The sequence below is a fragment of the Mesocricetus auratus genome, unplaced genomic scaffold (genome assembly GCF_017639785.1).
Source record: "Mesocricetus auratus isolate SY011 unplaced genomic scaffold, BCM_Maur_2.0 Super-Scaffold_100023, whole genome shotgun sequence".
Lineage (NCBI taxonomy): Eukaryota > Metazoa > Chordata > Mammalia > Rodentia > Cricetidae > Mesocricetus > Mesocricetus auratus.
Window position 1 is genome coordinate 21,257,893 of NW_024429204.1, and position 27,516 is coordinate 21,285,408.

Here is a 27,516-nt window from a genome sequence, read left to right on the forward strand (position 1 = left end):
CCGTGTCTTTTCTCTCTGACTTTACCTCCCTGCCATCTTTCCCACAGGAAACATTGTCATGATGTTGCGCCTGTCACAAAATCCTTAGTGAAATCACACCTGCAGGCAGCCACTTCCCAGGGCAGCGGGGACCGTCTCCAAAGGTCCTGTGAGAGTGTGTAATAACATCTACAGAGACGGTAAGAGCCGTGAATCTGGAGCAGTGAAGGGTGAGTGTGAGACTCCCCAGAGTGGACTCTAGCATCCACGCTTAAATGATGTAAGTCCCTGCTTCTTGGCAATGGCTGGTTCAAGGATGACAAAGAGTTGCAGACAGTAAGGACACTGGGGAGGCTGTCAGGAGATGTTATCAGAGACCTCTAAGACACGACCAAGGACATAGACTGCCCAGCCGCTGAGGCACACCACCATGACTCTGGGCTACTTGTCTTAGGGTAAGGGTCACCCTGTCTACAGAAGTCAGAAACCCCAAGGCTTCACAACTTCCCTAGCCGGCTCCAAGCTGAGCCTGTCCCTCTCTCAACTTGGGCGCCCCCCATTCCACAAGGCCATCCGTATCTTTATTTGTAAAGTCACTTTGATTTGGTTTCATGTCTTGGAAATGAGGGAATGGAGCCAAGTCCTGTAAAATACTTTATGGCTGAAATCTCAATTCTTTTCAGTGTGGCACACTGAGCCTTCTCTCATAACAGACAAATATATATTCAAACGACACAAAGCCAAAGCCAGCCAATGATGATGTATGACAGGCCACAAGCATCCCTGGACTATAGGAGAGTGAATGTTTTACACATGAAGACTAATTCCCCAAGTGTTTCTTGAGCGTGGTATTAGCTTCCTCCCTGCCTACCAAAGGGCACCGAGTCTGCTGGCTTCCAATGACCAAACGCAGTCCTCACAGTGCTGGAGGTACTGAGCTCAAGCTATCAGCAGGACCAGGCTCTCACAGCAGCCCAGCAACCCATAAGGGAAGTCTGTGCCTCTGGCCCCCCCACGGCTAACCGCAGCATCATCTAAATAAGTCTTTGCCACCACGGATACACAGCCCTGCTCTTCAGTCTTCCAAGTGCGACATACGTAAAGACTGCACTGTCCTCGGTCCAACTCTGCCTCTCTCTCTCTCTCCCTCCCTTTAACAATGCCAGCGCTACTGGATGAGGGAGGGCTCACCCTGGCGACCTGATACAGCCTAGAACAGATCTGCAGTGGCTCAGTGTCCAAAGAGCCCTGGTCGTGTGCAGCAATGATCAGGAGCCTCGGCATGGGCGGCACGGGGACTAAAGCAACCCTGAACAAGGTCTACCTTGGAGAAGGGGGTGGAGAGATGCCAAGGCTACCGAAGACAAGGCTCAGCCCTTGAGAGCTGACACTGGGGAGTGGGAAAGGGGACATGGCGGAGGCACATAAGGGGCGTGGCCTGATGGGTGGGGAAGCAGGACAAGAAAGAGCACCAGATGTGGGAGAGCGAAGTGCACCCTTGGGGAACTGTAGACGCCCCACTGAAACCTGTCCCCGCGGCACAGCGAGTGCTAGCGAGCTAAGAACGGCAACTGGGCGAGCACTGGTCCAGTCAGAAGGCGACCACACCATATACAGCACGAGGACCCCAGTCCCACCCAGAATCCAAGCCCCAGGTGCCGCGTGCATGCCTGCTAACCCTGTGCTGGGGGAGGCAGAGACAGGATTCTGGAGCTCAGTGGCCAGCGGCTTAGGCAACCAATAAACACCAGGCTCAGAAAGGAATCCTATAACACAGAGAGGACCAGGGCATACAATGCTCTCTGGTCTCCATAGTTTTGCATGCATGTACACACACACACACACACACGCATGCACGCACGCACACACTCACACAGCAGTCCTAGGAGAAAGGCACCTTCCTTGCCCCTCAGCAGGGCTTGCTAATAGGCCACACAGCAGCCCAGCAGAACGGCCAGTGCCGAAACCCTACTTTTGTCTGACTGGTATCAGAAGTCTTCTTCCTGCTATGACAAGCTGCAGACATCCCCAACTGAGGACAAAGAGGAGCATTTAACGTCATAAACAGAATACAAATTGTTTTACGGCTGCTTCTCAGGGGGTGGGAAGGAAACCGGGAGGGCAAAGGCCTTGGAGCCACTGTTCCTTCCTCTAAACAGTAGCCCACGTGGCTGGGGCCGTCCGGCTGCCACTACAAAGGTGGTGTCTATCAAGCGGCATTGTCACACCCCTCCCAGCCGCCTCATTTGTGGGGCGCCTCCATCTCCCAGCGCAGTGGGGGCTACACAGGCAGGCGGCCTGGGCCTGCCATGCGGGCAGGTGGCAGGCTGGATCCTACAATGGGTCAGGGAAGCACTGGCGACTAGATTTAGGAACTGCTCTGGCCGAAGCATGAGGGCGCAGTGAGTCGCTGTGTGTCCTGTCGAAGGCTCGCTGGAGCCTCAGGTGACCGCTCGACAGGAGAATAGTCTCTGGAACCTCCCAGAAGCAGGGCCCAGGACGGGACAGTTCAGCTCTGCACCGGGTTATTATGTATTGTTCAAACAACCTCCCACGCATCTTTTAAGATAGGATAGACTCAAGCTTGCTAAGGAATGAAGGACGATCTTGAACTTCTAAACTCTCCTCCCAAATGTTGGGATTACAGGGCTGTGTCACTACACCCAGGTTGGAAGTCAAACCCAGGGCCTTCCGGGCATGGCATCCACAGTCCTGAACGGTCAGTTTTACGCCCGGAGCATTAGAGATGTTTCACAGCACCTGGGGCCTCCCCAATCAGACGTTCCTCCCACAATCTCTCATCACCAGGCCATGAAGGCTTGTAAGACTGCAGCCTCCCCAGCTCCTTCCGCACCGAACCGATAGGTAACATGCATCCTGTAATGAGGAAACAAGCAACCCACGAGCCATTAAAGAAACATTAATTTAGAAACACAGAACTGGCGCTCTTCAAAGTCAATAGGCCCATAATCCCTGCCCGCTGACTTACGGACTCATTAATTCAACTGCTCTGTGCCAGACAACATACTGGGAAAGAGACACGGAAGTCCGTGGTCTAAATCGGCAGAGACCCACCTTCCATGGAGTCGGAGAAGGTCTACCAAAGGACTCAAAAATTTGGTGCTCGAGTGGGGGTGGGGAGTACGAGAAAACAGGTTCCAGAGGCTCGATGTCAGGGCTACCATCCACACACTTGGCTAACCCCAAATTGTCTCTCTGAGATCTTGGCACTGGACCAAAACAGCAGCCATGCAGGACTAAGCCAGCTGCACGCAGCATTACTTGGGGACCCTCAACACGTTTCAGAGGTGGCTCGCCCAATCACACAGGTGGGCGTGCTTCCCTGGCAGTACGCCTAACAAGATCTAAGAGAGTTACAACTACACGGAGCCTGGCACATAGCTACCACACACCCCAAATATACCAACCCTGAGTGTGAGGCCACCTATGGCATACCCCCCCACCCCCATATGGTTTCTATGCATAATAGCTCTGGCTGTCATAGAACTTGATTTGTAGGCCAGGCTGACCTCGAACTCACAGAGATCCTACCTGCCTCTGCCTCCCGAGTGCTGGGATCCAAGGCGTGCGCCGCCACCACCTGCGACATGTCTCCCCAGAAATATTTTCTCAAGCCTGGTTCATCCATACCAAATGCCCCTGTTGAGGTAAACAATGTCCCTCGCCACTGACCTCTAGGGGTCGGGGGCTTTCTTAGAAGCTCTCCCATCCTTGCTATATCCTCGGGTGATCTACAGGCCCCGTGGCCACAGGATTTCCACAGCACTGTTCACACTGCCTGATTCCCCAGCATGGACACTAATGCCCCGCCATCTCCTGAGCTAAAGCTAGAGGGCAACCCAGGGAAGGAGGGGCTCTGAAGACAGCAACGGAGCTGCGGAGCCCTCCCCGCACTGACCTGTTCTACTCAAACGCCGACCTTGTGTTTAGAACACAAAAAGCGGTATACTAACTACTGTCATCTCTACGCTACACTGACTCTCACACCCTACCACCAGCCATAATTTCTCACTCGTGTCTCTGGTAAAGCATCAAGTAGCCTAAATTTTTTACAATGCTTCCGTCTTCCCAATGCGTGCGCGCACGCACGTGCGATTGAACCTGGGACCCTCGTACATGCTTTTCAAGCCCTCTGCCCAGCTCCCCCCCTTATCCCTACCAGGCCCCCTTAACCTTCTCCTCATGCACACTTTGATGGCGACTGTTTCTACAAGGAGCTGGCTTTAGTCACCTTTTCAAACACCCCACTCACTGTGCAGGAAACAAATCTTGATCTTTACACCACAATCCCAAGGCCGATGTGCCCTGTATCTCAGTTACTGAACAACAGCCGGACAACGGGCGCCTACGGGTTTGGGAGTTTAGGGACTCTTTGTTAAGCCTACAACTCGGGCGGGAGGCAGACGCCGAGTCGTGCTAGCAAAGATCCCACCTCTGGGTGCACAAAAGACAGCAACGGTACATTTTATAGAGAAAACAAGACACACTGGTTACATCCAGGGGCCAATTACGCAGAGGAACAATAACCACTGCCAAGTCCTCGGGAGGAGGAAGATGGAGCAGTATCAGCTTTGGTCGGGCTGCTGCGTGTCCATTACAGGGCACCAGCCCAACCTGCAAGCAGCCTGTCCCCTCCTGCACGGAACGTTCTTCTCCACAGAGCTGGTAAACTAGGTGAGGAAGAGGCAGTGGACAGCACAGGGCTGGCGTCCGTGAGAACCAGGATCGCTGCTCCCTGCCACACCCCAAACAGCGTTCATCTGCTGTACCTGCTGGGAAAGGGGCGCTGAGCTCGCCGCCACCCGTACACTCACATAGAGAGACAGACTGTCTGGCGACAAAGCTATCGTGGTCAACCCACTAGAGGCCACGCTGGCCCCTCTGCCCTGCCCCCTCAACAGGCAGAAGGCTGCCCTCTGCTCCCCAGCTTTGCAACAACCCCTGGATCCCCTTGGCTGTTCCTTTTCATACTGCAGAGTTCCAAACCATGACATCACCAGCCTCCCTGCAGCCAAAAAGGGAAAGGAAAGCGCCTACCGAAATGAAGGCTGGATGGAGCTGTCATGGGACACACAGGCCGTCCAGGCCAGACTCTGCAGCGGCCCAGCAGGCTGTGATAGTTTGATCTCTCTCTCTCACACACACACACACACACACAAGCCCATTCTCAGAGAGCACCAAAGACTCAGAATGTCAGGTGTCTTCACCTCGGTGGCGGCTGGAGGCCTGGCCAGTGCAGCACTGCAGAAGCAGCCCAGCGTGTCTCAGATGCTGCTCGGGCTGGGAGGCAGAGCATGGCTGAGTATGCCATCTGCCGCCCACGGGGATGCCTGGAGGCCAGCTCCTGCCTTGGCTGAAACAGCTCTGAGCACACACGTGCGCTCTCCTCTCTCTCTCTCTCTCTCTCTCTCTCTCTCTCTCTCTCTCTCTCTCTCTCTCTCTCTCTCTCTCTCTCTCTCTCTCTCTCACACACACACACACACACACACACAAACTCATTCGAAGAAAAGCATCAGATGACCACACAGCTGCGTGTGACACCTCTGCCCAGTTCCCTGGTCTCTCCTGGGCATCTCCCACCACACAACGAGTGAAGGTTTCTGATGGAGTAATTGGTGCCATAGAATGGTATCCGAGGGTGAGTCTGAATTCTAACAGCAGACGGCAGGCAGCCCCCCTTCACTCGGGGGCTCAGGGGAGGAGAAACGGAGCAGCAGCTCCAAGCATTCCAGTTACCACACAGTCCCGTACCCTCTTCCTTAGACAAGACTCTCAGCAGAAGCAGCCTCATGTGAGTCACTGCAGAGTGACCATGTCAGCCCTGACAAGGGCTGTAAAACCATCCAAGCTCTTCCCTCTTTACTGCTAGGGCCTAGAATGTTCCTGCAACAAACAGACTCAAGGAAATGAGCACATGGACACATGGCCGTGTCATTAACTTACAGAGAAAGGCTCCTTAGGTCTCAACTAAAAAAAAACCCTTAAAACCAGTTTTCAAAAATAAACCCTGACGGGCCCTCACAAAGGACCTGCCACTTCCTGTTGACCACAACGGTGACCCCAAGGAGCCGTTTCAACCTTCAAGGAAGAGAGACACATGGAATTTCCCAGGTTTTTTTTTAAACTGTTATTCAGCAACTGTACATAGCTGAGTGTGGATGGGGACCCCAGCTGGTGTTTGGGAGGACAGTTAATGCCGTGCAATCAGCAAATGCGGGGGGGGGGCTGTGTCTCATTCCTTGAAGACACCGTGGCGCCCCCACGCAGGCTGGAAGATTGTGCAAGCAAGCTGTTATCAGGTGGGGATCACTCAGCCGCTCCCCACTTCACAACTTTTCAGAAAACAAAACCACACAGTCCCACCACCATCTGGCACCTTCAGGCCAACATGCACGGGATTCTGGCGTGTGTGGTACCGGCGGCCACTAAGACCAACATTCCGCTTTCTTTGTGGCTGTTTAAAAGCAAGGCGGGGATGGTATTAGGGAAACACAGACCACGGGCACGTTCATACCGTGGAAAACCAGGACAGGAGCAGGCATGGTCACGTGGGACTGCCGCCCCGGTGCAGAGCCCCGGGAGGGTGTCACCCAGAAGTTCTGCAGGCTCCCGGGCAGCTGCCACCATGAGCCCCACACACTGCCATGGCCAGCCTCCATGGGCACAGGAAGAGGCTCCTTCTGGAGCCAAAGCGAGGGAGCCTGGAGGACAGTAGCTCAGCCAGTGAAGCAGATGTGGCCTGATACATGAACCACATGTCACTTTCTTAGCTGCCAAAATATACAACCGTCGGGGAGGCTCACAGCAGCCAGCTCTGGGTTTATTTCCCAAGTCAGATCCCATGGACCAGGAGAGGGGGAGCTGCAAGCTGTGTGATCAAAACTGGAGTTCGGGAGCAGTGAGGAGCTCACACAGTCACATCCCGTGACAACACGGGCCTTGGAACCTCCAGTTCCTATCATCAGGCTACATCTGCTCCCACTGTCCTCACTTAAGAGGCCTCTCTGTACATCCACGAACTGGGCCAGAAAGCTTTGTCGTCTCTCCTCTAAGTTAACCAGAAATGACTGTTTCCTGAGTGCTAATGTGACAGACCTGGCACGGACACCTCAGTTGTTATTCTAAAAAAGAAGTCACTACAGCAAAGGCTGGGTTGGTAGGAGCACTTGCGCAAGCAAGAGGTCCTCAGTTCGACTCCCTGGTGCCCTTTTAAAAAGCCCGGCATGGGTATGCCTATGACCCCAGCCCTGGGGGCACACGGAGGGAGATGCCAAGGGCTCACTGGCAAGCCAATTTAGTCAACACGGTGAGCTTCCGGCTCGGTGAGAGACTCTGTCTCAAAAGCCTGGGCAGAGAGAGCAACCGATGAAGGTGCCCAATGTCCTCCTCAAGTATACCCAACACAGGCATGCGCACAATAAGATAGTATTAATACAAACAAAAACCCATCTACTCCTTGTGGGCCACCACTGGTTGAAGACATTGGCCCCAGGTTACTGGTGCTGACAAAGTAGGTGCAGAGAGGCCGAGGGTAAACGAACTCCAACTCTGGCTCACCAGAGGGCCTGGCTCTCACTACACACACAGGGAGCAGCCATAGGCAGGAGATCCAGAGTCTGGCTCTCACCACATAGGGAGCACCCATGATGCACACACAGGCAAGAGAAAGCATTACCCCTTGTCCTGACACCCCATCCTCCCCACTTCTCTCTTCCAGTGTCAGGACTTAAAAGCAGTTTCAGTTTCCAGTTCCCAAAATGAGTTCTTAAGGTCAAGAGAAAATCCAAAAAGTAGCCTGGGAATTCCTGAAGCTTCTTTGATGCCCATGCTAACTAATGCATTTCATCTTGTGCTTTAGAAATCAGACCTGGAGATGGATGGACGGACAGACACGAATGGACACAGACAAACAGACACAAACACACACACACACCGATATATATCTCATCTTAAGTGACTACATATCTCTAAAGAAAAAGGGAGAGGTTAATTATTACCTAAAAATATAATCCAAGCTTGGCAGCAGTGGTGGCGCTCGCCTTCAATCCCAGCACTCAGGAGGCAGAGGCAGGAGGATCTCTGAGTTTGAGGCCAGCCTGGTCTACAGAGTGACTTCCAGGACAGCCAAGACTACACAGAGAAAACCTGTCTTAACCCTCCCCCCAACTACATATAAATAAATCTGGAGCCTGGGAGTGGTGGTACATTTTTAATTCCTGTACTCAGGAGGCAAAGGCAGGTAGATTTCTGTGAATTCAAGGCCAGCCTGGTTTAGACAGTAAGTTCCGGATGAAGAAGGGCTGCATAGTCAAACTGACGATGATGGTGGTGATGAAACTTAGGAGTTGGAGAGAATTATAGACCTGAGCTCAGCTTCCAACACAACCACCTATAACTAGCTCCAGGGGAGCCTCTGACCATCAAGGTCACCTGCACTCAGACACACACACACACACACACACATACACACACACACACACACACACACACACACACACACACACACACACACACAGGCATACGTAAGTAAAAATGGTAAAATGTTTTTGAAAAGTTTGCAAAGTTAAGGTGGGGTCACCACAGAGTTCAGAAGAATTCAATGTTCAGTTCTGTGGAGCACAGTTAGAATGTGTCCCGGCCCCACCTGACTCCCGTGACCATGGAGAGCAGTTAGAGGCTGCTGTGTTTCTGGGGAGTCCATTTGCCCTTTCTCCTCTGCCCCTCCTTCCTCCTGCATTCTTCCCCTCACACCCACTCAGCAACCTGCCCTCCTAACAGGATGCAAACAAAGAAAGCAACTGTGGGGATGATTTAGAGCCGGCTATCCGCTGGCCATCAATTCTAGGACAGGAAGCTGTCAGCAGCACAGGAACTGAGGGGAAAGAGCACAGTCGGCCTGGGCTGTGCTGTCAAGGTCATGGCCCAACCCCTAGGGGCCAGCTGGGTCTGATTCATGGTCACTGAGTGGCGTGGTTGCCAGAGCTGTTCTATCAGGGAGACAATGGCTTCCAGCCTCTACTCCGGGGAAAGGTTAGGGTCTAGGTAACAAAGAAACCAATTTACCTGGGTTGATTATTTGTTTAAGTTAAACACAGACAAAAGCGGGGATGACAACTGAGTTTTGGTCTTGGGTTAACTATCATCAGGCAGTAATGGCTGCATCTGGGCCCCATGAAAAACAGACATTCAGGTGGCTGGCAGGGCCAGCACAAATGCAGGAATAATGCAAGGCTGCTTCCCCTGGGCTTGCTTCCCTACCTCCAAGTCACAGAACAGTATTAAAGCCTTCAATACGCATAAAGCCTGCCCTTCTTCAGTGGTCAGGCTGGTGAGGCATGAGGGTAGCATTTCTAACCAGTTCCCTAATGATGGCAACTTGCCCCTCACTACACTGTGATGGGAAGGGGCCAGGGCAGGTATGTTCATCAGTCGATACATTTTGCCAATTCTGAGAACACTGAAGAGTCTCCAGATGAGCGCAGGTAGACCAGATGTCCTAGACATGCTGTAGAAGCAAAGCGCACGTGACTCATCACCAGACAGCAGGTGGGCTGCTGGGTCAGGTTCCTGCCTTAGCTTCCCCGACCCTCACTTTAGTGTCCCATTCCAAACAAGACTCCTCCTCCAAGCAGATGTCCTCCTACTGGGGGTGAAATCACAGAGTCCGGGGTAACAGACGTCTGATGGCAAAGTGGTCCCATGGAAGACAGGTACTGACAGAAAAGTCTGCTGGCCCCGTGGCCGCCCCCATCTCATTTCAGTGGTGTCTAGAGGATGCAGAGCCGGGGCTTTTCCTCTCCTGTCTAGCTTGAAGGCTTCAGGTGCAATGTAACTTTTCTTGTTGCTATAATCAGCAGGTGCCTGACAGACGCAGAATAAGGGGGTCGCTAATCTGGTTCGCGTTTTAAGGGTACAGTACACATCGAGGCAAGGGAGTGATGGCAACAGAAGCCGGAGGCAGCTGGTCACGCTGTCCAATCAGGAAGCAGAGGATGGTCACGCTGTCCAATCAGGAAGCAGAGGATGACCGCTAGCACTGAACTCACTCTTCTCCTTCCGACAGTTAGGATGAGTCTTCTCACTGCAACCCAGCTAATCAGGAAAATCCTCACAGTCAGGCCCAGATTTGTCTCCAAGGTGATTCTAGATCCCATCAAGCTGACAGTATTAACTGATACAGGAGGAGAGGGTGAACTCCGGAGACCAGGATGTTTGCTGGCCTGCCTCCTCCTTCCTCTTGAGTGTGTGCTGTCACATTTCTCATGCTGTCCTGGACGTCCTGCTCCACACACCCTCCATCACACGGTGACCTCCGATGGAGAGCCACTACTCCTAAGCCATCCCTGAATTCTGAGTGTCTAACAAGACATACGATCTGGGATGAAGGCTCAAAACCAAGAGGAGGCAGGGAAACCAGCTGCATGGAAAACAGGTGCCCTCGACATCTGGGCAGCTGGGATAAATGGGAGCTACTGGAGAGAGCAACAATACAGGGTAGACTGACCCATGAGGCCCTTCTGTCTGCTTGCGGGAAGACCAAGGGAGGCAGGATTTCAAGACTCTAAGGTTGTAGGCTCTGCCTCTGAGAGTCAAGGTCATGGAAAATGTGCACACTAACAACTAATCTAATTACAGACCCGTGACACAGGCTGCTGGGCCTGCTGCCCAGCAAATGGAGTTAAGGTTTTACACGCACTAAGAGCAAAGTTTTAACGAGAGAAACAGTTCTTCCTAAAAAAAAAAAAAAAAAAGTACACAAGAGAAAAAGGGGGAGCAGAGAACCCGGGCTTTTGAAGACATGAAGCCGGCAGACTTCAAAGTGCCCCTTCCCCCAAGGACTCAACCAGGCCCATTAAAAACATTCCCAATAGTCAGAACTTACTTTTGAGAAGACAATTACCAACAATCCCAGGAAGGAGTGTCAAATCTCCTTCCAAGCTATTAGAAAACCTGCTCGGGAGCAGAGCTGTTGCCATGACAACAACCGCTTGCCAGAGGATAAGGACGGACAAGGGACCCACCAAATGGTATTCTGTACAACAAGCCTGCAATTTCCTACAGCCACTTTGCTGACCGCTGGGTGAGGCTACTGCGGCGCGACATCAGGATTTCTTCTTCAGCATCCTTGACAGGTGTTACCTGGCTCAGACGAAACATTGCCAGCTTGGGGGGGGGGGGGGCTTGGTGACCGAGGACAAAAGTAGGTGGAGCTCCAGGGCTCACTGGCCAGACAGACTAGCCCAGACTGAGCTCCAGATTCAGAGGAAGACCCTCTCTCAAGAAGGTAAGGTGGAAAGCCACTGAGGAGGGCATCTGACTCAACCTCTGGCCTCTGCATGCACAAACATGCACAGGTAATTGCACTTTTGAGCACACTGGAGCTCGCGTGCAAACACACACACACATAGACAGACAGACAGACAGACAGACAGACACACACACACACACACACACACACACACACACACACACACACACACACACACACAGTGTCTCCAGGTCTCAGATATATCACACCTCTGGGTTCCAGCTGTCCGTGCCAACTAAGAACTTCACAACTGTCACAGCTACTCTAAAGAGAAAAAGCACCAAGTCACTTGGTGGTCCTCTGTGACCCAAACAGAAGGATACATGGGAAAGCAATGGAATTGTGTCCCTTTTATCTCGTGTGACAGAGCACAGGTGTGTGCACACACAGCTACAGAGACCCAGCAGCATGCTAGTCACCCCCGCAGAGGGTGGCATCTGTGATAGCCATTCAGCCTTAAGGAAGGAGGGAGAGGTTGCTGGTGACGCCTTAAAGATAAGGACATTCCGTTAGTGAAATAAGCTGCTCACCAAGGGACAAATCCTACAGAAAGGACAGCAGTGGCTTCCAGGGCCGGGGCGGGAGGGGAGGGGAGGGGGCGGACACCATGACTACGACATGGAGTGGCAGAGTTTTGATTCTGCAAGGTGAGAAGTTCTGACTGGACACTGAGCAACTGCTGATATGTAAATTTAACCCTATGCGCATCTGCAATTAAAAATTAAACGTTAAAACCTCCAAGAATCCCAGTGATGTCAACCCAGCTTTGGTCTCTACTCTGAGGGCAGCTATGAGAGAAGCTGAGGGGAGAACAAGGGAGGTGCCTGCCTCCCTCCCTCCCTCCCTCCCTCCCTGCCCTGGAACCTAACACTCAGAGTCGTAGGAGGATCTGCTGACACTGACCCTTCTCCAGTGTTCCAGATGCTTAGGCAGGCTGGGCCTTGACACACGAATAGACTCTCGCACCCCGCCGCCATTAACAGAGGTGATAGCACCAAGGTCACATTCCCCCATGTGCAGCTGCTCTGCTGCAGATGCTGGAGCAGGGGCACAGGCTCAGGTAGGGCTCACTGTGCTTCTGTGGCTGTTGGCAGTCTAGCGCTCCAGGCAGTAAAAATACCCCATCTGCTGCGCTTCCCCCTGCCTGAGCTCAGCCCACCAATATGTTTCAGTTGATTCTGACATCCTGCCCTTGGCAGGGTGATGTGACCAGATCTCAGCCTGTCAGTGCCAGCCATGGAAGGGATAGAAGCCAATGTGGCCACCCCTGCCATCGGTCTGCAGTCCAGGTCCAAAGGAGCATCCTAAAATGCCACGGACATTAAGACGCACAGAGGGAGGAACGGGCGGTTGAGCTCCCGGCCATCCTTCCACGGCCCCCTTCTCTGAGTCTGCAGGGATCTCTGCAGTTACAGCTTAGAGCCAGCGATAGGATCGGGGACAGCAGTAAGCCTTGCTCAATTCACTCCTTGGGCAAGGATGCACTCCGCTGCTGCTTTGTCACTTGGAATTCTGAAATCCTTTATGAGCAAACAATCAGATTAACCAACAGAAACCCACGTCGGAGGACGAGCATTTCTCTGACCTCTGGTCCAGCAAATCCTAACATTTCCCAATCAGGATTATGTAAGCATGCAGTCAACCAACAGCTGCAGAGGCTGTCTGGTCAGGGTGCAGGCGGGGTGGCTGCCTCTGCCTCGCAGGACAGGTTGGGCTCTCCCCACAGTCATTCCCGAAATACCAGGGACAGGAAAGCAATCTTCAGGCTGGCTGGTAGCCAGTGAAGGAAGCCAGGAGCCGCTTTAAGGATGGGGTCACTGCCCCTGCTCACCCATCCCACAGGTCAAGTCCCCACTAGGTCCCAGGGGGTTTGCATTCAAAGCCTTGGCAAGGCAATAATCATTCACTCCTTCAATTCATTAACCTCATACATAGCAGCCAGTCAAGTCAAAAGACATGCATTGCACACTTCTCTCACTTCTATGGAGACCTACGGCAGCTCAGAAAGTTCTGGAAAAGTCATCTGGGAAGGGATCTCATCTAAACCAGAAATCATCAAAAGAGGGACGCTTTAACCAAGTTCTGATCTGAGGCATTCCAGGCAGAGGAGAAGGGAGAGGCTCCACACAGTCTGTGTTCCTCAATCCCGAGTCCCTAGGGGCTACCCAAGACCCCTGGACATAGACACACCCCACAAAACCTCTAAATACCTGAGTTTAGGAACCCCAAGCCTGAGAAAGCTATGTGGCAACTAGGGAATAACAGACTAGAACCTAAGAGCTCCAACAAGCGGACAGACAGGGAAAGATCTATCAGATGGCAGACACATCTTCAGGCTTTTTCGCCCTCCCGGCCTGAGGACAAAGTCTCACACAGCTTTACCACTGTGTTAATTCTCATTTTCTTGGCGGCAAGCAATCTGGATACTCTAGTTCATGTGAGTGGTAAATCCTATGTCCTTTTCAAGACAGCCGGGTAGAGGGACAGTAGTGTGGTCCTCCCGTAGCCCTGAGTGGCTTCTCAGACTTGTGTAAAGCAGACTGTCAAAGTACCCCATCCGTCCAGCTGGACCTGAACGCTTCCTAAAATAGCATTCTCAACTGTCTTAAACCACCTTAGTCACAGAGCTACCCCGGGAAAGAGGTGGGCTTCCAAGGGGTCCTGTGTTTCCAGAGCCCATGGGTCAGACCTCCTGCCGGTTAACTTAGGTCAATGCTCGACGGCAGCAGTGCGGACCGGCCACCACGGACCCACTCTGCAAACAGCAAAGTGCCCCTGTATACGTCCCTTCTCACGCTGCCTCTGGCGTGCATTCATGCCACGAGTGAACACTGGCCACACGGCTCAACATCGTCACACAACCGACCTCCACAGTGCAGTGTTTTCATGATCTACAACCGATCAAACTAAGGCCTGGGCGGGCGGCAGAGGCGACGAGGCGAGGCGTTGCCCCAAGTCACACCTTGCCTTTCCCGCACCATGGCTGAGCGATGATTCAAGAGGACTGCGAACCCAAAGCTCTTTCTTCCCATCTAAAAGTGACGCCAAGTCTGGGGCTCTTTACACGGGCTTTCCCCGCAGGGGCAGCTCCCTGTTAACAAAGCTGCCTGCTTGTACACAGCAAGGCAAACACAAGAGGAGCCTTTGCAGACACGAGACGAGAAAGGAGAAGACAGACAGTAAGAGCACCTGCTAACGAGCTTACTGACGGATGGTTCTGAGGAACAAAGGGAGCAGGCGCCACACGAGTCAGCCTTAATGACGCTGGCACACCCTCGGCGGCTCCCTACACGTGGGGCGGCTTAGGGGATGACGAGATCTGAAGATGAAGTACTTCGCTCCGAATGATGTAGGCAGATGTTTGCTATTCTCATTTTCTCTGTACGTGCTTAATGGGGTTAACATTCGTGCAGGGCAGATTTCACCCCAATTTCATGGAGTAGGCATCGACTAAAGTTAACAGACAACAGACAGCAAAGAGCTGTAAAATGTCCTTTTAAACCAGCACCCGAGTCTTCAAAGGGAACAAAGTTGTTATACACTGCCAAGGCGTGTGACAGTCCCCTGTCGGTTTCCTAAACACTACACATCTGGAACGCCCTGCCCCTCCTGAGAGGAGGCTGTCTTCTCTGCTGGCTTCCAGGGCCTTGCGGGGTGCCACCCAGGCAGAGCAGCAGCCCTGAACTCTGCCTGCAGAGGCCTTGCTCTCTCTGACCCCTGTGTCACCCAAGGGCTGCCCGCCTGCCACTGTCGCCTTCCCCGAAGCTCCACGCAGGCGGGGCCTCCCATTCTTTGCACAGCGTCTGGCACAGATCAGCACTCAGAAAATATTTGCTGAGTGGTGGGGAAAAAAAGAAACAAGGAATCACTAGGAAGGGTGGGGGGAGGACCCCAGGCCAAGGGAATGTCACAAGTTTACACTAGGTAGAGTTGGTTTGTCTGTTCAGGCTTGCTTTTGACACCGCCTGCTGGCTGGCTGATAGCTTATCACCGATGGTGACTTCCACAACAGGGGGGCCCCAGGTCACGTGGCTTCACACAGCCACACCACTCAGGAAACAGGCATCTGGTCTGGGAGAAGTCACATGCACGCTGACACACTCAGTCATCTTGGCAGTCGCTTCCCCCCCCATGAAGGGCCACAAGCAGTACTCAGGTGACAGCAGCATTCTCTCTTCCTGTGGCTTGATTATGGCCCCCATTCCTCACCTCCAACAGATATAAAGACACTTAGGGATGGTGGCCCCTGCCCCAACATGGTCCCTGTTGTCTTTGACTAATCCAAGGCTGCTCCCTTCTAGAAACCCTGGGGGTATTCAAAGAGGACAATGTAAATCCCAATGTAAATCCCAATGATGCTGAGAAAGGTCAGGCCATGGAGGGGACACACGGGCGACTCATTCCCAGTCTCTGGCCCGCGTAAACCGTAAACCTCGTGACATTTTTGTGTTAGGTCTGCATACCTAGTGGCCTCAATTCTGCCCACACACACACACACAGGCCAGTGGTTCTGAGGAGAACAGGCCAGTCACCTGTGCTGCTGAGAGAAATTACGCAAGACCCCCACCCCCACCGCCTCTGAGGAAAGACAAGAGCTGGTGAGGACGGCTGCGCTGCTAACAGTCCTGTCAGACAGAAGAGAGAAAAGACCCAAAATTTCAAAAGACCTTCTGGTTCTTCTGCATGAAAATACGAAACTGTAAAACGAAATACATGAAGCCTTGAAGTTCAAACATGAATAAGCGAAAGCGGAATGCCGAAACTCCGTTGCTCTCAGGAGCTCTGAGAGATCAAGGAAACCCTTCCCACTCCCCACCCAAACCCACAAGGCAAGGGAAACCATCAAGTAACAGCCATCCTCGGGTCTCTGGCCTGTAACTGTTTAACCGGAGTCACAATATCCCCTTCGTGGAACAGTTCAATGAAGAATTTAATGTCTTGGGTCCCTTTTGAGATGCCATGGAGACAGCCTGAAGTCCCCGCCAGGGTGTTAAGTGAACGAAGGCAGAAGAGGACCCCACCTCTGAAAGGGGAAGAACAGCTTTGCGAGGACAGGACTTTATGTACCCAAAAGTCAGCCTGATGGGAATGGCAGTGACTCCCAATCACCTGCCAACTAAGGCCTTGACCTCGGCGGACTATTCTGGTCACTCTTCCAGGCAAAATCCTGACTAACCTGCGAGGGGCCAGACAGTCTCAAGGACGTTTGAACAGCGGGCATGGGCTCATCTTGTTCTCTCGGGTAGCAAGTTCCTGGGTGCTGACCCTCCTCCCTCAGCTAAGACAACCCTCCAACCCTCCATGACCAGTGACCAGTAAATTGTGGCCCCTGTGCACACATGTGACTATGCTGGACAGGTTAGGTGGCTTAGCTACACTCATTATCTCAAGAAAAAGCTTTCTGCTGTGCACGTTGGGTGTGTGTGTGTGTGTGTTCATAGTTAAATTTCTGTTTTGTTGAGACAGTGACTCACACTGTAGCCAGAGCTGGTCTTGAACTTGCTTCAACCTTCTTGACTCAACCGACCCCGTGATAAGATTGTTAGGCATGGACTACTGTGCCCACATCACATGGGTTTAGTTTCTTCCTTTCCTTTTATTTTTCCAAATCTTCCAAAAGACAACACTTCTCAACTTGAGTTAAAAAAAATAAAACAGAGAAGCCTATGGCAAGGTCAGGGAACTGAGAATCCTCCTCTACATAGAAGTAAGGATAATTCAACTTCCTTGGACTTTACCAGTGCTTCTAGGAGGTTTAAATGAAGCATTCAAGTGGTAGCTAATCCCCAGAATTAGATTATTCAATGCCCTCTGAAGACCTGTGATAAGAATCCCCACACTTCTTAAAGTGGCTGTTTCTAAACACGCTCACCCAGCTGCAAACGCTACACTCCAACTTTATTTGTTGTCATGGGAACTCCCACGATCGTTCATCTTCTTAGAAAGATGCCATGCAATGAAACAGCGTGCACTCACTTTCAGGCACACGCATTCAACCTGCCCTACTTCTCCAGATGTTCCCCATTAGTGCTCCAATCAATCACCTTTGCAAGCAGTCACATGGAAAGGCTGGAAAATGCCACATTTAGTTCTGTGCCCTGATCTTCCCCCAAAAGCCTCTCATCTTCATACTGGACATTGGCTGAATCCACAAATTGGCTCAGACGATGAAATTTAATATACTCAGTCATTCACATTTGGCTTACACGCAAACAAAAGCAAAACAAATACCACCTAATATTCAAAGCACCCCCTAAAACACATGGTCACCTTGCAATGTCTGGGCAAAAATGGAAGGAGTCGCCTATTTCCGTGCATCAAAGGTGTCACCCACTGTTTCCTGTGGGCAGAGTGAAATGAGCTAGTTACGCCAGCTGGAAACTAGAGTTTATCTGCAAGCGTATTTACTCATGCACGCAGTCAGGGAGGCCCGTCACTGTCACCATGCAGGACTTGCATCGGGCTACACAAAAAGACCGTCCACAGCAACCGGAGCAGAGTGGATGAGGTGTTGGCATACACACACTGTTCCCTGCCACTGTGCAAGCGCTCTAAATCAAACAGCGTTCAGGGGGCAGAAGAACGCAGCGTTTCTGAGCAGGACATGGGCTTTCCAGAACATTCTCAGCCCGGAAACCGGGGAAGGCATGGATTGGATAGAAAGAGAACAGGTGACTGGAAGGGGTAAAGAAACGGAAGAGTTGGCTCAGGGGAGACCTTGGGCATGGGATCTCAGGCAGTGCCGTAGCTGGCATGACGAAACAGTAACAGAGTAGGAGAGAAAGAAGCAAGCCTTCCGCCGGAAATCCACATAACCTCCACCGGAAGCTCCCTGACCCCCAGCAGACACAATCCTGGAGCAGGCAGTTTGGGTCAGGTGTAGGGAGCAGGTGTGGGGGTCAGGTGTGGGGAGCAGGTGTGGGAGCAGGTGTGGGGAGCAGGTGTGGCGAGCAGGTGTGGGGTCAGGTGTGGGGAGCAGGTGTGGGGTCAGGTGTGGGGAGCAGGTGTGGGGTGCAGGTGTGGCGAGCAGGTGTGGGGTCAGGTGTGGGGAGCAGGTGTGGGGTGCAGGTGTGGGGGTCAGATGTGGGGTGCAGTGTGAGTTTGGGGGTCACAGAATGGGGTGTACTATGAGTGTGAGGGTCAGAAAACAACTTAAAGGGGCCGGGGTTCTCCCTTCACGTCACATGGGCTTCAAGGCCCGAACTCAGGTCATCAGGATTGGCAGCAAGCGCCTCTAACTCCTGAGCTCTCTCTCCAGCCCCTGGATATCAGAGCTACTCAAGATGAGAATTACTTCTCACTACACCAAACCATCCCACAGTCTCATTAGCTCTCTAGGGGCTGTTCTCGGGCAGGCTACAGAGCACTGATAAGATTCTGCCAGAATGCCGAGCTAAAGAATGATCCCACAGTCGAGGCGGCCCCGGTCCAAAGCATCTTGTAAAGCAGGATGTCGGGAAATGAACGCTCGCGGTCACATAGCAGCAGGAGAAAATGGAGCAGGCCTCTAGCTATATTCCACTAACAGACAGGACTCTAGCTACTCCACTAACAGACAGGACTCTAGCTACTCCACTAACAGGCAGACAGGACCCTAGCTACTCTCCACTAACAGGCAGGGCTCTAGGTATATTCCACTAACAGACAGGACTCTAGCTACTCCACTAACAGACAGGACCCTAGCTACTCTCCACTAACAGACAGGGCTCTGGGGACACCCCACTAACAGACAGGGCTCTGGGGACACCCCACTAATAGGCAGTTTGGAAAGAGGCGTTCTACTTGCCTAAGGGAGGAGTCAAGGAGATTGATCTCCTGCCGGCTGGGATGGCAAAGAGGGACCGAGGACCCTGTGTGAACTGTGCAGGGACTCCTGGCTGCAGCTTCAACCTCTGGGTGTCACCCTAACCTCTGCGGCAGCAGAAGGACGACGTCTCCATGGTGACAGTCCTAGATTGAGGCATGATGACCCAGCTCAAAGCAACAAGGTCTCTCTAGGCGGCAGGGCGCCATGACTCCTGAGTCAATAGTTTGGTCCCGGGCCAGCACAGCCTGCGTATGAGGAAGGACAGAGATGTGGTATGACATTGCTTCCTTTGGGGGATCCTTCACACACTGCTGTCTACTGAGAAGCATCCGTGTGGCCCATGACAAGATCCAAAGAGAAAAGAAACCTTTCCAAGGCCTACACAGCTCCCTCCCGTGAGTGACGGAGAAAGACACGCCATCTTGTTCCCCCATGACACTGAACATGAGACTCTGACACGGCTACCTCCAGAGTAATGCCTGGAGACTAGAATCAGAGTGTGGTGTTCAAAATGGCTCAACTATGTCTCCATTGAAGGGTGAGAGTCGGCAGAGAGAACAGGGACAGGTTGGACTGAGACATCAGCGGACACTTGTTTCCCACCAGACTGAAAAGCCTGACCTCTCTCTACTGCATCAAGTAGGAGGGCAGGTCATCAATGCAGGAAAATGTCAGGGACAGGGCCCAAGTCAGGACTGTCAGATTCCAACCTTGTGACACAGAGCCACAGGCAAGGAGCAGGAGGTGATACAGGGACAACCCAGGGAAGTAGATGAAGTTACCAGAAGTAGTCACGGAGCGGGGTTTAAAGAGAGGAGGGGCGGAGATCAGCCGCTCACTGGAGCTGGGGTTATTACCGTAGCCTTGGGGTTACTGAGGTGACTTCAGAGCAGGAAGCATGGGTGAGAGGTGAAAGCCTTGGGTGCCAGTGTGAGGTGTCTGGACCTCCTCAGGCCACCAGGAACACAACACGCCCTCACTCCAGAGAAAGAGCCATTGCTGCTTCCTGGGAGACAGGCAGAAGTTGCAGCGGGGAGAGAGGGTTGTGCAGACGGGGTTATCAAAGGATGCAGAAGCTGGAACCCAGCGGTGTGGGTGGTGCTGCCGTCCTCAGAGGATATCTGCCTCCCCCTGGACTTCTCATTCCACATCAGCCCCCAGGACACAGCACTAATTGTCTCTTCCAATTAAGCCTCCACTGCAGGGTACCCGCTCTGATGGCACACACCAGCAGCGGGAGGAGTCCTGGTCCCAGTCGGCATGCATTTACGGCCTTATTAGTAGGGGAAGGCGTGTGTCCTGCTCCTCATGGCTCACCTGAGGATGTGGGACCCAAAGTCTCCCCCCCACCCCACCCCCTGCACGCTACTGGGGCAGGGACTCTGGGAAAGGGCAGGAAGGCAGGAACAGCAGAGCCTGGAGGGACCAGGGTGCGGTATGCTCTCCTTCAAGCCTACCATGCTGGACACCAAAGTCAACAGCATCATGGAGGACGGCATTTACCTAACAGCAGCAGCACGGAACAGGGACTGCTAACCCCCCAGGGGTTAGCACACCCTGCAAGAAGTACCCTATGAAATCTCGTGGAGTCTCCACAGCAACCCACACACCGTGCCCCACCCCGCGCCTCCCCCCGCTTCACAAGACTGGGAGGAGAGGCTACCCTGCAGGCGTCAGACCTATGTGCTTCTGGCCACTCTAGCTATTCCACAGCACACCCTGGGCGTGACAGACACTTGTCTTCCGTCACCCTACATTACCTCCTGCAGGTGGCAATTCTCCCCTCCCTTATGAGTGGTTTCAGTTATGGAGGCCAAGAATGGCTCCAAAGCACTGTCCTAGTACAGGGACAGAATTTTCATTACGGAGCATTGTGTGATAATTATTCTATTTTATTGGTAGTCGCTGAACTCTTACTGCGCTTAATTTGCAAGTTAAACTTCACCATAGGTACGCATGTATAGGAAAAAGTGTGCAGTTCAGGACCTTTCTGTGGTTTCCATGGGTCTTCTTGGCCTGAATTAGGAGGAGGGGGCTTGTTTTATTCACCAAAGCCATGGGGCAAGGAAGGAAATGGGTTAATAATGTGAGATCACACATACAAGCCTATGCCTGGTGATGAGATCTTGGTCAATGACAGAGCAAAACTACAATGGTGGTCTCATAAAATGTTACCACCCAGAGAGACATAGCCATCTTAGTTTGTGTAAGCATACCTGATGGTCACACAGTGACAACCCGACCAAGCACACTCTGACTGTGCCCATCACGAGGCAACCAATGCAATAACGAGCAAAGGCCGGGCCCAGGCTGGAACACTGTACCCGTGGTCGTTGTTTTCACTGTTTTAACAGCCACGAGAGCAGGTACCAGTGTGACGGCCATCATCTATAAATGGAAACCTTGACACAAGAGCACGTCACTTAAAGTTCACAGACTTTATATGAAATCACAGAGCTAGATTCTGAGCTCTGTGAGTGCGTGGCAGCATAGCCCAGGATCTGACCAGCGACTGCAGCCGGATTTGGTAGATGCCTCCCGCCTCCACCAAATCACCAACTGTGGAGGCAGGCAAGTGCCCCCAAGTGAGTGGCCTCCAGGCCTGCGGGAGACTGGGAAGCCTCCAACACACATTGTTGTCCTCCCCAGACACCACACAGCAAGGCCTCCCCTTGAACTCTGGAAGAGCAAGGGGTCTTCCCAAAGGAAACCACCTGATTAGCTAATACTCATCGTTTTAACTGCCATCTTTTAAATGCACATTATGAAGTCCTTTTTTTGTTTTGTTTTGTTTTTTCGAGACAGGGTTTCTTTGTGGCTTTGGAGGCTGTCCTGGAACTCGTTTGGTAGTCCAGGCTGGTCTCGAACTCACAGAGATCCGCCTGCCTCTGCCTCCCGAGTGCTGGGATTAAAGGTGTGCGCCTAAAGAGAGCCTACTGCCCAGGGGCTGCTGACTCAGTCTTCAGAGCCGGAGTCAGGAGCACAGGAGTCAGGAGCACAGGAGTCAGGAGCACAGGAGTCAGGAGCACAGGAGTCAGGAGCACAGGAGTCAGGAGCGCAGACGTGGGAAGGCTAAGCTATGTGCACCAGGCCCTGCTCACTCAGTTCTGCCTGAGGTTCCCTCGAGCAAGAGTCCTCTTTTAAAATTGTCCCAACCTTCTCCCATGCATCAATCATTGTCCCGGAAACAATAACCAAGAGGAGGAAGCCACCTTGCATCTCCCCAGAGAGGCCACTGTATGAGCCCTGGTTCCAGAAGGGCCGTGGGCCCCACAGACTCCAATCTAGTCACTGGAGGGGTGGAGTTACATGAGGACCACTGTCCTCTTGATAAACCATCTGTCAGCAAAGACACCAAGAAACGACTCTGGGCCTGGGCTACCTACCCCCTCCAGCTATCAACCAAGGGGGAACCAAGCTGAGGTGGGTTTGGCGAAGAAACAAACAAAAAAGGAACTCCCGTAGGAAGGGAACGGAGGACGAGAGGCCACTGGTGTTTTCTCTACCCTCACCATCTCCTCACAGCAGCAACTCTAAGGAAGGGAAGGTATAGAACAACGATCTCCTTGGTCTGGGGACCTGGAATGATGGCGGAGCCGAAGGAAGATCTATCAGATGGCTGGAGCACCTGCATGTCACCTATTGATGGGACAGACATCTGCATGTTCGGGGGATGGGCCCCGCAGCAGCAAGACAAGAAAGCTCCTCGAACCCGTGCGCTGTGCCCTGGGTTCGAACAAGACCCAGGCACTCGCGGGTGCTTGGAATGTGACTGGGCAGAACCGAGAACACGGGCTTTGGAACACTCTCGATCCAGCCCGGTACACAGCGTACTTGCCATGTGACCCAGGTAGCCCCCACCCCCAGACCTGCGCAGTTCCTGTTTACAAGGTGTAGGACGCAAGGCAGCACGGAATCTGATAGGTGGGAACAGAGCAGGAGAGGGTGTCAGCACTCAGCGCCACACTCAAGCTGCCAATTCCCACCTCTCACTTGTTTCCTCGCCCCGGGGACCTTTGGCTCCGTCCGGTGTTCTAGAACTCGCTTGGTGTGTTGTAATGCTCACCTGCCTACCCACGTGTTCCTAAGCCGAGGCCTAGACCCAGGCCTAGAGCCAAAAGTACACTTGAGTAAGAGAAACAGTAATGGCTAGGGACAGAGTGTAAACACTTCATCAGCAGACGCCCCGCGGTCTCGGCCACACGGCAAAGTCTTAGCCCTGCTTCTAAACGACACGTGCATCCGCGGGCACACTGACCAAAGCACTCAGAGGCGGAAGAAAGCAGCCACAGAAGCCAGGGAAAGGGCTTCTGAACCCCAACTCCAGGCAGGCTTGTGTCCCCGAGGACAGCTGAGACCAAAGGTTACTGCCTTGACCAGGTGGTCTTCTCCAGGGACACAAAATGTCCTTATTCCCAGAGTCAGCAAACAGAGCAAGCTGCTTTCCTAACAGGGCTCGTCCAGACCTGAAGAGCGTGAACCTAGCCAGGCGTGCTGAAGGCCCAGGGCCTGCGTATAGGCCACATCAGGTCTCACTGGCCCAGCAACGCCCTTCTGCTGACCTTGCTGTCTCTCTCTGTCCCCAGACTTGGGTGACAGCCACACTCATAAGCCGAGTGTATCTATCAAGATAGATAAAGAGTGGCTTCGCTCTACTCCAAATCCACCACTCAGGCTCCTGTCCTAGAAGCCCTCGGCCTTCCGGCTCCCATCTATCCACAACTACAGCCATTTTCAGCAGGTGTCTTCAGTCAGCGTCCCCCAGAGACCCTCTCACCGCGCCCTCTGGTGGCCCAACAGTTCACAGAACAGGAGCCACAGCCCTCTGAACGTGAAGGTTGCAAAGCTGTGGCTCCCTCCAGGCCCAGCCACGAGGCCAGACCTCCAGCTGGAGCTACAGCGACATCAGGGCTGAGTCCTGGAACACGCTGGTGGCGTGGCTTCTACGCTGCTTTTAATGAGAACAACCAGGGGAAATATAACGCATAAGTAAATCTCCTAATGTCTGCTCTGCAAAACAGGTTTTTCTTTCCTTCTTTCTTTCCCTTCCTTCGTTTTTGGTGTTTTTGTTTGAGTTCTAGAAGTTAAATGGCTTCAGTTGAAGGAGGACAAAAAGTGAGTTCTGCCGCCCTCACAGACCTGACAGCATCGGCCTCCAACTTCTGGGAGAGAAGGAGGCACTCAGGGACACCCCACAGAAGACTTTTAGTAAAGCACAAGAAAGCCTCGCTACAAACTGGGGCTCTCTCGAGTCTGGCTCTTTAGACCATCTTGACACTCAAAACTGAACATTTCTTCTACCAAATGGCTTCTCTCGACTTGGTTTCCAGTGTCTCAATATCCCTGTTGATGGCCAAAATGCTTTGGAAACCTGGGTCCATCTGCCAATTCTTCCTTCATTTGGGAAATGCGCGTCAGAACAATTCAATGCCGTTGAAATGTCTGATGATGGTTCTAGAACCAGGTATAGGGTTGTAGAACCAAGTTTGCGTTTGGTGTTGAAAATCCGTCAGGATGACAATGAGCAATGCCTTTCTCTAGGAAGCGTTCCTTAGACCAGGAAGAACGCCAATACAGGAATTCGACCTTATTCAAAATGAGAAGTGCCAACTGTCCTGTTTCTCCAGGGCCCCTTTCTTTGTCCTTGAAAATCCCACCACACAAACTTCTCATGGTTTACAGAAACCATGAGAAGTCCGTCTGTTACCACTGACACACGGGCATTCTGACTTTCTGATGGCTGGAAGATAAGAGCTACCAGGCTGATTTTTACAACTGGAGCAACAAACCTCCAATTATTTGACCTAAGTATGTTTTATTCCTCTTGTTGCTTTAAAACAACAACAACAACAACAAACCCTAGCCAAAAAAAAAGGAAAGAAAAAAGAAAGAAAGAAAGAAAGAAAGAAAGAAAGAAAGAAAGAAAGAAAGAAAGAAAGAAAGAGAAAGAAAGAAAGAAAGAAAGAAAGAAAGAAAGAAAGAAAGAAAGAAAGAAAGAAAGAAAGAAAGAAAGAAAGAAAGAAAGAAAGAAAGAAAAAAGTCAGCATGGCCCTCAGAATTCAGGAGACAGAGACACACCACCTGGAGCTCCACCCAGGTCTTCTGCCTCTGAACCCAACAAAATCCCAAGCGATTCCTATGCACATTAGAGCCCGAGAAACACTGTTCAGTGTTCTGACTTCAAAGAAAAGCACTGATTTTAAAGATTCCTAGAGATCTTCTTGCCTCATGCCCTCTGACCCTCCATCCTCTCCTCTTCCGGAAAAGGCACAAACACATTCTGGCCCAGTTTTTATGAGAGCCAACGCTGAATGCCTAGGCCATAAAGATGCACTCCCCATCTATTTACCCTCCAAAGACCACGCCTTCCACTCCCTTCCAACCATAAGCAAGCCTCACTTTGGGGCTAAAAAGATAAAAGCAGAGAGCTGGGTAAAACAAAAAGAAGAAACAGACAATCGGAGGAAACCAGAGATGCCCTGGAAAAGACACTTTTTTTTAAACAGCGAACAGTGCACCTCAATCTTTCAGGTGACACTTCAACGTTTAGTCACAGAACTATGGCGCCAAACTCGGCTATAAATTACGTGTAAATAATGCTTAAGGGAGCCAGCCACACAGCCCAATGGTTCCGTTCCTATAAGCCCCCACCCCCTCCCTCACCCAGGGCAATGAAAGTCTGGACAGCAGTCATCTGTTCTAACTAGAGTGGTTATCTCCCAAGCACCACACCAAGAGGCTGGAGGCTGAGGAGGGTGGCTTGTGTCCTATTCTCCTCAGGGGCTGTGAGAGCTAGCAGACAGAAAACTGTGACGCATCCTCAGTTGTTACAGCCTCCGAAGCAACTGATCTGCTTCTATACACGTCATCACCTTCTTTTATGGTCCCTGGCTTCTCATTTCACTAGGCTTTCTAGCCGGCCGCTAAACGAAACAGTGAGAAAGTTTACCTTTCTCGGGAGTCTTGCCTGGGCCAAAGAAAGTGCCCAGCGACAAATCCCAAGTATTGGGATGAGTGTGGGTGGTCTCTAGTACTCAGCTAACATTCCACGAGGAAAAGGCCAAAAGGAAGCGTATCACCCAAACTCATGCTCAGGGGAGGAGGTTAGAACACCGGGGGACGAGGGGACAGGACACGGGACGGACCAAACCTGGGCAGAAATGTGTATGCCCTGTGTATGCAGTATCCAAGGAGGTCAGAAGAGGGTGTTGGATTCTATGAAACTACAGTTGCAGGCGGTTATGAGCTGCCCGTGCGAGCCCTCTCTGGAAGGGCAGCAGGCGCCCAGCACAGCGAGCACTCTTGGTAGCCCCTGGGATTTGCCTTGTGACTCTTTACTCAAGGAAGATGTAATAAGGATGGTGATTAGCGGAGAGATCTTACCTACAAAAAAGTTCCCAAAGCACAGAGAGCACGGTGGGGTCTTTCTGACAGCTGTAACAAAGGAGGCTTTATTTGCCTGGGAGCCTGGCTCGTCCCCTAGCTGTGGTCACTGTGGCCTCATTACTCCAGTGAGGAAACAGAACCGGCTAGAACCGGCTGCCCAGTCAGTCTCGGCAGCAGTGACTTCAAAGTGACTGGGGGGGGAGGACTTGAACTCCCGACCCTCTTGTCTCCATGGACAATCTTCAAGTCCCCTTATAAACCTGCGAAAACACCCAAGGGCCCATTGCCGTTGGCCAGGGTTGGAGCAGGAGTTATTGTCCTCGGCATAACCTTGCACGATGACCTTGAGTCTCTGCAAGGGAACTGAAGGTCAGTCAGCACTGGCCATGAGCAGGCGCCAACAGCAATTGACTCGCGCATGACAATGCTTTCCTGTGCCTTTGGGGGCTGAACTAAGAGGGGACAGCAGAGAAGGAATCAACTCTCTGTGGCTCGTCTGCACCTTCCATGTTTGTGACTCATGCGCAAACCACCCAGGGAGCCGGAGCGTCAGGAAATCTGGCCCTGCCTAGGGAGGGAAGGAAGCTGAGGCCAGCTGTGTTTGACTCTTCCAAAGAGAAGTCCTGGCCGCCGCCGGTAAAGGGGAGGTCGGGCCAAGCCTGCACCATCCTTCAGTGTGTGTTGGCTTCACTCCACTCTGAGAGGGACATGGGGACAGCGGTTGGGGGGGGTGGAATCAAGGGACGCTTCCACGGTGGCCATAAGGAACAGGCAGGATCTCCCATGTGGAGTGGAGAGGCTGACCAGGAAGGGGGTGGTGATGAACCCTGAGAGGGCCCTCCTCCAGCGGGGGAGGGAGGGAGCGGCACCTGCCACCCGAGACTAAGCCCTCCACAAATGCGGGAGGGCGGGGCTCAGACCACTTGCAAAGCCTTGGCCTGGGCCCAGCTGCCGTGGGAAACAGGTGGCCAGTCACCTCCCTCCACACCCTGCAAGGGATGAGACCGTGTCACAG

The 27,516-nt window shown here is 52.5% G+C and overlaps 1 protein-coding gene across 13 annotated transcripts in view; it reads right to left on the reverse strand.

Annotated features, from left to right (window-relative positions):
* The window catches only part of Mtss1 (MTSS I-BAR domain containing 1), a 126,894-nt gene that overhangs the window by 35,598 nt on the left and 63,780 nt on the right, over nucleotides 1–27,516 (reverse strand). For 3 of the 13 annotated variants that reach the window (XM_040730569.1, XM_021234499.2, XM_040730570.1), the window contains exon 4: nucleotides 3,532–3,639. The exons of the other annotated variants lie outside the window; for them this stretch is intronic. In XM_040730569.1, the coding sequence (XP_040586503.1) occupies nucleotides 3,532–3,639 (108 nt within the window). The remainder of the gene's footprint in view (nucleotides 1–3,531; nucleotides 3,640–27,516) is intronic. 13 annotated transcript variants of the gene reach the window in all.